The sequence below is a fragment of the Astatotilapia calliptera genome, chromosome 8 (genome assembly GCF_900246225.1).
Source record: "Astatotilapia calliptera chromosome 8, fAstCal1.2, whole genome shotgun sequence".
NCBI lineage: Eukaryota > Metazoa > Chordata > Actinopteri > Cichliformes > Cichlidae > Astatotilapia > Astatotilapia calliptera.
Window position 1 is genome coordinate 14109940 of NC_039309.1, and position 10350 is coordinate 14120289.

General features: G+C 40.6%; 1 protein-coding gene across 1 annotated transcript; it reads right to left on the reverse strand.

The window, feature by feature from the left end:
* Positions 1-208: 208 nt before the first annotated feature.
* On the reverse strand, positions 209-7611 carry LOC113028475 (major facilitator superfamily domain-containing protein 1-like). The gene is made up of 13 exons (XM_026178783.1): positions 7449-7611; positions 6894-6994; positions 6689-6798; positions 6550-6605; positions 6304-6447; positions 6048-6206; positions 5851-5966; positions 4563-4663; positions 1868-1979; positions 1642-1779; positions 1406-1545; positions 1202-1313; positions 209-1113 (listed from the first exon to the last, which is right to left on the reverse strand). Exons 1-13 carry the CDS (start codon positions 7468-7470, stop codon positions 976-978), a joined length of 1449 nt encoding a protein of 482 aa, XP_026034568.1. The 5' UTR covers positions 7471-7611; the 3' UTR covers positions 209-975.
* Between the last annotated feature and the right edge of the window lie 2739 nt (positions 7612-10350).

Sequence of the window (10350 nt, forward strand, 5' to 3'; positions counted from 1 at the left end):
GTGCTGTGTTTGTGGTCACTGTGAGGGAAAACAAATTAAGTTTCAAGTTGCACAGATAAAATACTAAACTGAAATGATAGAAGTTTGGAAAGCAGCAGAATTACAAGAATCTCACTGTTGTTACAAATAAAATTTAGTAACTGCAGGAATTTCCACACAATTATTTATAGCAGTAAAGTCATAGTCACAACAAGACTGACAAAATGTGTTTCAGTGTTTGTAATCAATTTTTAACACAAAGTTAAAACTCGAACAGAAATCTGTAACTTACAAAAGTATTCAGACTGTTTGCTTTTGTGTTACCATCATCAGATACATCCCTTTTTCTTTAATAATCCTGGAAATGTTTCTAGAACCTGAGTGAAATCCACCAGAGGGAATTTAAAACATGGTTTATAACTGTAGATTTTTTAAAGAAATTTTTTATTTTTAAAACAACTTCTGAAGCAATCAGGAACGATTTGACTTTAAAAAAAAAGTGATATAAAGGACCTGATTTGGCAGGACTCGTCGTATGCTTTTCTTGCAAGAAGGATCTCGGTCAAAGAGGCGACCAAGGACCTGAGACTCTTTTAACGGTAGTTTGGTTATCTGTGAGATGAGAGAAGCCCAGGATATCCATCTCAACAGCACCTTACTAATCGCCTTCACGGCTGTGCAGCCACATGGAAGTTACTCTAACTAAAAGGCATAACAGATTCATTGAGCTTCCAAACAGCAAACTTTCTCAAAGGAAAGGAAAAGATAATCTAGCCAACACCAGACATGACTCATAACCTGCTCAAAACTTCACTGTAATCCCTACAGTGCAGCATGATGGTTGTATGATAGGGATACTCGTCAGAGCTGCTGAAAACTTAATGAATGGCATGAAAAAGGAAAAGGAAAGGTCTTGAATACCTTCTGAGTTGACTGCATCACTCAAAAACAGCAAGAATAATGCTCAAATAACAAAAAACTGTGCAAATGAAAACCTTAAGAGTTAATAGAACGAGATTGAACAGCATCACCATCTTGCTCATTTGGCTCTTCCTCTGCCTGGGTGAGCGGCTCTCGGTCCGGGTCTCTCTGCTCCTGCCCTGACTTCTTGGTTGTCTTGTTCAGGGTCCCACCCTGTAGGGACAAAAAAATAATAATTAACTTCCTGCTGAGTGTGTGTATAGAGTATAAACTCATGAGATAACTTCTACAGATGTCTGACCTGTCTGTGATCAACAACATTAAGCAGCACTGAGGTCACAATGCAGCTGATGGTGTTGGCCAACATGAAGATCATCATCCTCTGCCAACGCCACAGCGGGATCTTAGTTTCACTGCAACACAAATAGAGAAACTGCAAAGCTAAACAAGACTGGAAGGACAATTAGTGCACGGCAATGAGATTCTAATGTCAGGTTCTCCCCACCTGGACTTGGTGCCTAGTATTTGTCCAACAACGAGATTGGAGATCCCGATCCCAATCATCTGTACGGAGGTGGCCAGGCCCATGGCAGTTCCCAGGGTCGCCTGAGGTACGACAAGGGGAATAGACGGCCACATGCTGGCCTGGAATGCCACACAGGCAGCAACAAGTTTAACATACTAGGAAATACATTAATTCATAGTAATAATTTACCATTTTACTGATGTCTATTTACTCACAGCCGCAAAGGAGTAGGTGACTCCCAGCCATATGGTTGAAACCAGAGGAGGGACAAAAGTGAAAGCCAGGAGTCCAAACACGGGCAGCGTGAGGACAGCGCACGCCACTGCGAAGACTCCCCGCAGACCCACATAATCCTGAAACACATGGCAGCGAGAGTGTTTCATGATAAACCAACTCAACTCAATGCAGGAATACAATTTGGTGTAGACTAAAGATACATACGATGAGAATGCCCACGCTGGCTGAGAGGACCAGTGAGCTGTCATAGACTGCTCCTGCAATATAAGCCGCCTCCTTCTGGCTGTAGTAGCTGTACTTATCCTGGATGAACTTGCTGGCAAATGAAAAGAATAAATGGCAGATGTGAATGCTTATGACACCAGTATCACTTTGGTGCTGGTCTATTCAAAGGAATGCTGGGTTATAATTCACTGGTTGCTCTGAAAGTGGTGTGTAAAGGTGTTTTTTTTTTGTATCTTTGTCGCATTTAAATGTTTCAGATCAAACAAATGTAAATATTACATTACAATCCAAACCTACATGGCCCTGTGTGAAAAAGTAATTGCCCCTAAATCTAATAAGTGGCGGGGCCACCGTTAGCAGTAACAAATTCACTTAAGCGTTTGCGTTAACTGGCAATGAGTCTTCACAGCGCTGTGGAGGAATTTTGGCCCATTCATCTTTGCAGAAATGTTGTAATTCAGCCACATCTGAGGGCTTTCAAGCATGAACTGCCTTTTTAAGGTTATGCCACAGCATCTCAATCAGACTCAGGTCAGGACTTTGACTAGGCCACTCCAGAGTCTTCATTTTGTTTTGTTTTTTTCCAACCATTCAGAGGTGGATTTGCTGGTGTGGTTTGGGTCACCCAGGTGCCCTTCAACTTGAGGTCATGAACAGATGGCCTGACATTCTCCGTCAGGATGTTTTGATAGACGTGCCACACAGTTCCATTTACCACAGCGTGTCTTCCAGGTTCAGAGGCAGCAAAACAGCCCCAGACCATCACACTACCACCTAGGGCTGGGCCATATTATACCGTTCACGGTAATACCGGTATAATGTTAGGCAACGATAGGAAAATGAAATATCGCGATAGAATGGGAGTAAAACGTGCACGCGCAGTGCCTTTGTTTTCATACGCACATGGTCGATTGTTGAGTGAAACAGATGAACCAGAATTGGTTTGTAAAAATGGTGCAACTTCCGTGATGTGGAACTGGTTTGGTGTTTGTCCGTCAGATACACAACAAAGCACATTTTTTTGCAGAACATGCAAGCGGCCGTCATTATTGTCATATTTGTCGGACTAAGATGCTCTTAAATCTGGGAGTAATCTGGGTCCTAAACTCTGTATGCTTCAGGTCAAACAACACTGCAGCATCACTGAGAGTTAAAAACTGTCTAAATTCTTTCATCTTTAATAAAACGATCAGCATTGCTGCTTTACCAGGTGTAACTATAAAGTTTAACTTCCAGACATCCATGAAAACAAAAGTTATTACATTTAACGGAGTTAGAAGTTAGCAGGAAGCTAGCGGAAGTTAGCTCGCTAGTTTCGCTAGTTACCTAAGCGTGATATAGCATGTTCTGACTGAGAGATTTCTGAAAAAATTCAAACGTACAGCTCTGCTATCACTTCAAACATAAATGAAGACAGGAAACTTAACAGCAGTGACGTTTGTAGGGTTACTGAAGTTGGGCTAGCTGGTATATAATGATGTGCTACGTGATCGCTAGTGACACAGCTATGTTAGCATAACATAAACAGTGAAGCTGGAGGACGAACACTAACACTTTTCCACTTATAAAAGTTAACGTTAAGGTTCCTGATAGTTAGAGACAAATGCAGTCGCATGGCAGGATGCTGTAAACGGACCAAACTTCAGTCAGGAGAACAACTGAGATAATCCATCCACAATACGAGGTTAGTCATTAATATACTGCAACAACATGGGAATAGAGCAGCTGCCAGAGAATTCAACATTAATGAATCAATGGTACAGAAGTGGAGGAAGCAAGAAGAATGAGTTTAATAAAGTTTGATTTATCTGACTGCTTTGTTTCGCTTAATGTGCCTTATAATCCCTTGCACCTTATGGTCCGAAAAATGCGTACTGCACACTGCAGTTTAATGTTGCAAAGCACCTCTTTTTAACTTCAGTGGATATTATATATGGTTATGCTCAGGATATGTCAGCCCATTTCTACTGGAAATGCCTTTTGGTTAAACTTTCAGCAAGGAATTTGCATTTGCACTGTTACATTTTTATAAAGCTTTAATGTACATAAAAACCAGCTTCTTGTTTAAGTGAAAATAAATGGAAGGTTGTCTTTTTGCACTAGTAATGTTGTGGAGTTGTATTTTGTCTCGCATCAATTATATCGTCAGTTATATCGTTATCGCAAATTTTCAAATATATATCGTGATAAATATTTTTGGCCATATCGCCCTGCTCTACTACCACCACCATATTTTAATGTTCCTTTTCTAAAATGCTGTGTTACTTTTATAAAAACGTCTGGAAGTAATCAGGCCTGGGTGTGGCTAGAGAAACTAAACTCAGCTTTCCAAAGATTTGACACACCACAGTTAATTCATCTTATCTAATAAAAACGTTGGCGTGGTCTAGTCAAAGACCTGACCTGAATTCGATTGAGATGCTGTGGCATGATCTTAAAAAGCTGGTTCATGCTGAAAAACTCTCCAGAGTGGCTGAATTACAACAATTCTGCAAATGGGCCAAAATTCTTCCACAGCGTTGTGAAGACGCATTGCCAGTTATCGCAAATGCTTGAAAACAAACAAACAAGCAAAAAAACAAAAACAAAAACAGGAAATCAGGCAGGAGGAAAACATTTTTTTCACATCACTGTATTTCATCAGTATGCACACACTTTATGTCAAGAACTCTACCTTGCATCAGCAATGAAGGGGAAGATGCCGTTGTAGAAGAACATGATGGTGAGAACCAGCAGCCAGTATGTTACTGACAGGAGCTTCACATCCTGAATCCTCTACAAATAAAAAACACACAACAATAAATGATGCTCCACACACAGATCACTAGTGTGTCCATAATACTGAAAAAACAAGGTTTAAATCATCAATGTTACGTATGCATAGGGATGGGTACCGGTATCCGGTGCCATGATGTCACCGGTTCTGACATAAACGGTAGTAACCAGACCGAAAAGCAGCGCAGATTTCGGTGCTTCATTTCGGTGCTTGTTTTTCCTGAGCTGTGATACACTTTAGATTCTAGCCAATCATTTTACGTTTCCGAGGATAGTAGGTGGGCCCAGGTACGTACGTTCTTTTAGAGCAGAGCTACAGATTAAAAATGCCCAAGGCGAAGCGGTCAAAAGTCTGGCTGTACTTCACAAAAGACGCAAACTCAGCAGCCTGCAACAAGTGCTTTAAGGTCATACTGTGCAAAAGAGGTAACACCTCAAATCCGATGAAACACCTGGCGACACATAGCGGTGTTTTTAAAAGCCGAGAAATGCGCCGTATTTGATCGCTTCCTGCGAGACCTCACACCGAGCACATCTACTGCGGGTGTGGTGCCTGTTATCGACCCGGAGTTAGCAACATCCCCCAAAAACCCGAAGAGGAGAGTCCTGGCCCCTAGCCCTGCCAGTGTAGCAGAAATGATGACGGATGATGATGGCAGCAGCAGCAGCCGTTCTTCTCTGCGTGAGTAGCTTAATGTTGTTTATGCGTAATTTACGTTGAGTAGGCTAACCACGTTATTACATTAATGCATGTAAGGTGAACTAGCAAACAAAGTCGTAGTTACATGCGGCTGTCTTCTTGTTTGATGGCAGATACTCCCTTCACCCTGGCCAAAAAGGCTAAAATGACCAAAGAAAAAGTGGAAAACAGTTAAACATGAGAGGTTTTTGGACAAAGTTTGTGTTTTTTCCATTATTTAAGCACTGCTTCCAGCCAAGAGTGATACCATATATGCCCTATAGCTGCAGAAAAGGCTAACATTGTTATCTTTTTACAAAATAACAGCTGAACATGAGAGGTTTTTGGACCAATTTTGTGTTCTTTATTCTTTAAGCACTGGTTTGAGTACCGTTTAAGCACCGGCACTGTTTCAAAAGTACCGGTTTGGTACTGGTATCGGATGAAACCTAAACGATACCCATCCCTATGTATGCATGTTGTTATTATTAAAGGATATTGATCGTACCACTTTGCGAGACTCTTCTTGGATGGCTCCATCGAGACCCAGCTGTCTCATTCCAATCTTGTCCAAGGTGCTGACAATGACAGCGGAAGTGAAGCCCAGCACACACAACAGTGCGCCTAAGAAACAATAACATGAGAAACCCAGGTCACATGGCACCACACCATAATCCTTGAGATTTCTTCGCATTCGTCACCTACCACCCCAGAGTGTCCACTGCATGCCATATTTTTCTTCAAACTTCTGCGTGAGGAAGAAGTTCAACACCGAGCCCAGCCGCGAGAAGGCCAGGGTCAGGCCGAAAGCCAAAGCCAACTCCTTCCCTTTGAACCAGAAGGCTGTGATGCGATTCTGAACAACTAATGAAGAAGGAGAAAGGTAACTGAGTGGTTAAGAAATGCTCCTCAAAGGCAACGCTGCAGAGAATATTTGTTCATATCCATGAAGAGAACTTACTAGTCAGAGATCCATTGCCTGATCCAAACAGCAGACGGCCGGTGAGCATTAGCGGCAGCAAGTAGGGAGATCCCTTGAAGTGGGAGCCGAGAGCAAACAGCGATGAGCCCAAAACACAGAGAAAAGAGAAGAGAAACACACCGACTGCAAAGAGGAGCAAAAGAAATGGTTGTACCATCATTTTACTGTCAGTAGATTAAAAATAACTGCAGACCATGCAGAGAGAAAACATAAAACAAAACTTACAGCGATTTCCTAATTTGTCAATCAGGAATCCAGCCAGGATCACCACTACTGCATTCCTGTTGATAACAGAGAGAAGCTTCTCATTGATAAGCCACTTTTCTGCATTTTCACAGTGAAATCAATGCATTAATGTGCTTACGTCCAAGCATAGATGGCATAGAGAAGATTGTACTGCTGAGGGGTCATCCCCAGTCCCTCCACACAGTCCACTGTCCCATTGATCTCCGTCGCATTGGGACACGTCAGGTTCTGTCAAACATTAAAAACAACATCAGTCTTTCCCTGCTGATAATCAAGTCGTGCAATATTGATGCGATCTGTAAGCAGCGCTGCCTCTTGCTCACCCCTTGGAACTGATCCTGTAACACACTGGGAATGTCGAAGCAAAAGTAGGACCCAAAGGTCAGCAGACAGTTAAAGAAGAGCACCACAAAGCGATAGTATGCTGCAAGACAGTGAAGCACAATAAAGAAAGGGCAACATCAGGTGATTTAAAAGTGCAGCAGCCAATATAACAAATATTTTATTATGTCTGAGGATATTTTTGGTTTTTAACAAAGTGCTACTGTGCGACCTGACACTGTTTTTTGTTTTTAAAGGAGGAAAAAATATATGTAATTATTCTTGTTCTGTTCAGTTAAGCTTATGAATTACGAAGAACAGAGTGGAGAATTATGTGTGCTAATTACGCACAGAGCGAACTGAGTTTCGTGTTCAGCCAACTTCTCCTACAGTCACGAGCTCTTTTTGTGACACTGGAAGTATAAAATGCTGACTTGGTCACTAAGAGGCTTTTTTTAGGGAAGCGTCTGCAGGGTTACAAGCAGAGGTCTTGGTCAGCTCAGTAAAATATGCTGGCTTGCTGTGTTTTTAATAAATAACTTTGTAGTGACACATACCTTTCTCCGCCGGCTGCGCCATCGTGTTAGCTGTAAAACAAAGCGTCAAAAACCATATCCTTCACTGTTGTTTACATGAACATAGTTAGCGACTGCTACGCTTCTTCAGCAGCTGACGTCGAGAAACCGCAGATCTTAAAACCACATGGATGGAGCTGCTGCCGTAAATATGAACACGTAATGACGTACGGCACGTTTACGAAGCAGCGGAGACCGGAAGTACCCCGCTTTTTTTCTTTCTGGAAGCTTTATTGACAAGTAAACGTTTACATCCAAAAACATTTTCAGCAAAATTACTATAATAATTACAAAAAATAGTTTATTCAATCTATTTAGCTTTTTTTTTTTTTAAGGAATAACACTATTTTTAACCGTTTGTTGCAAAGATTTTAGCCAAGATTGTGGCTATGCGACAGCTCTCCTGGACAAGCACTTCATAAATTACAATCAGGCTTCTGTGCTGTTTATTGGACTGATGACAGTTTGATGCTGGGTGATGCAGGAGAATGTTCTGCTTTGCTGATCTTGGGCCTGACCTCTTCTCTTGATACTGTTGACCATCACATTATGCTCAATAAGAGAGGTCGGCAAATATCCGTAGTATCAATACCAATGCTGGTATTGGTAGCGAATATATACCAGTTCAGTATCTAGTGTTCGATAAATAGTTTTTTTTTTTAAATAAATAATTTCATAATTTCATCATTAAATAATAATCATTTTAATTTATCTATATAGTGCAAAATCACAACAGTCAACTCAGGGTGCTTTATATAGTAATGAAAAGAAAAGAAGAAAAGAAATTAAAACAATACCTCAAATATGCACTATGAAACATGCACTTTTGTGTTGACTTACATGGCTATTGTTTGTAAGTACATTTAAACAATAGAGGTTGACCCAAAGTGCTTTAAAGACGGGAACAATTAGATTCCAGGTCTCAAAATAAATAAATAAACAAAAACCTAGAAAGGTGCAGATAATATTCAGTTACATATATCTATTAAGCCCCAAGATGTTTCTAAGTTACAGACCTTTCATAGGCGGTGAGAATTTATTAAAAGTTGGACTGCATGCAATTTTCTTACCAAAACATCTAAGTACTCAAATATGACCATGTTAAAAATTCAGTTACACTGGCTTACCGATAATTTCAGTCCAATTTAAGATTCAGGTTTTGAATTTTAGAGCTCTGTGTGGATAACCATTACTGCACACCAGAGAACTTTTACATCCATTAATCCCCAGCTGAGTTCATGTGCAGCATACAAAACCGAGACAGAGTTTTTACAGCAGTGAGCCCCTAGACCACAGGTGTCAAACTCCAGGCCTCGAGGGCCGGTGTCCTGCACACAGCAAATCCAGCATGTTCAAATTAACACTGTCAGATTTGATTTCAACACTATGAAAGTGTCTATATGGGTGCTGTGAAGATACAGAAATTCTTTTATTGCTGCCATATAATCTGCATCATTGTAATTGCATTAATAACATTCTTTACAGCATTATTTCATCTAATAATATTTCTCACAGTATTGATACTGCATTACAGTTGTTTATTGAAGATGTCCATTTGAGGATCCTTCCATTATGTTAACTTTTATTACAAGTACGGTTAGAAGTATTTTATACACATTGCATATCTGTGCTTATTTTGAGTTGATGTTCGGTTCATTAAGGGTCTTAAGCTTCACTGGCGTGACTGTCCAGGTGATACATGCTGAGGGAAACTAGAACATAGAAGGATAACTGCAATGCATGCTTACAGTGCATATAATACATATAATCTAGGAATAGGCCTGAGCAGAGGCCCAAATGTTTCCAGCTTCTTGTTGCAAACCTGTTGCATCTTATTCTACTTGGTAACAGATGACTGGAGGCGATAACCAGCCCTCAGTCACTCTGAGGGCTTAAGATTATTACCTTGTATGGAAGGTGTTATCAAAATGAGAAGTTCTATGTCTGTTTATAGCTATTAGAAGACATATGTTGATGTTTTCTCCGGGCTGTTAATAAACTCAATGTTTGATTGCACTTTCCTGGGGCCTCCGTGGTTTGTGACACTGCTCTACATTGATCGATTTCGCGACAGTCCACACCAGAGAGTGTTAATTTAACTCTTTTTGGAGAGTTGGAACGTTGACTCTGATTTAGTGTTAAACACCAAATCTGTCTGGAGTTGATAATTTAACACTTACTAATGCTAACTAGGTGTTAAGAGTTTATATATTAACTCTCAAAGAGTATTTTAGTTTAACTACATAAGAGTTATCTTCTAATTAATTCTAAAAAGCGTGAATTTTCTTGTTTTGAACTTTTAGAAATTTCTTTTGGAAATAAACATTTACTAAAAAGACGCAATGGTTTTTGAAAAACATTTATTCTGAACTGTGCACTACAATTTCAAAACATTTTCTGAAAGATGTAACAGTGTACATGTTCTTGTCATGAACTGGCTGTGTGGCAGGCAGGAAATAGGACCCAAACGCAAACTCACAGGAAAACAGGACTGAACTCAAAATACAGCTTTATTGCTGACAAAAGATGACAAAAGATAACAGCGATACAAAATGACATGAAACTAAACTGGAAAGTACTAAGGAACTGACTTACGAGGAAACACACGGAGGGGCACACAGTCATGAGGGAGAACACGACACCGAACTGAGGGAGACGCAGACATAAATACACAGAGGGTTAACGAGGGAAGTGGGAACACATGGGGAACACAGCTGACACAGATAACGAGACAGGGCAGGAGTGAACACAACATGACGCATACTGACGAGAGACTGTCAAAGTAAAACAGGAAGTACACGGAGGTTCAGACAGGAGGAGAGAGAGCACGGGGAGAGCACAGACATAACGGGCTGGGGAAAACATGGAATAAAACACAAGGAGA

Coding starts and splice junctions, on each gene's coding strand:
- LOC113028475 (XM_026178783.1), bottom strand. CDS start 7,470: ATGGCGCAGCCGGCGGAGAAAG. Junction 6,448..6,549: donor TGACAAATTAGGAAATCGCT/GTAAGTTTTGTT, acceptor TCCTCTTTGCAG/TCGGTGTGTTTCTCTTCTCT. Junction 6,207..6,303: donor AGGCAATGGATCTCTGACTA/GTAAGTTCTCTT, acceptor CTTCTTCATTAG/TTGTTCAGAATCGCATCACA.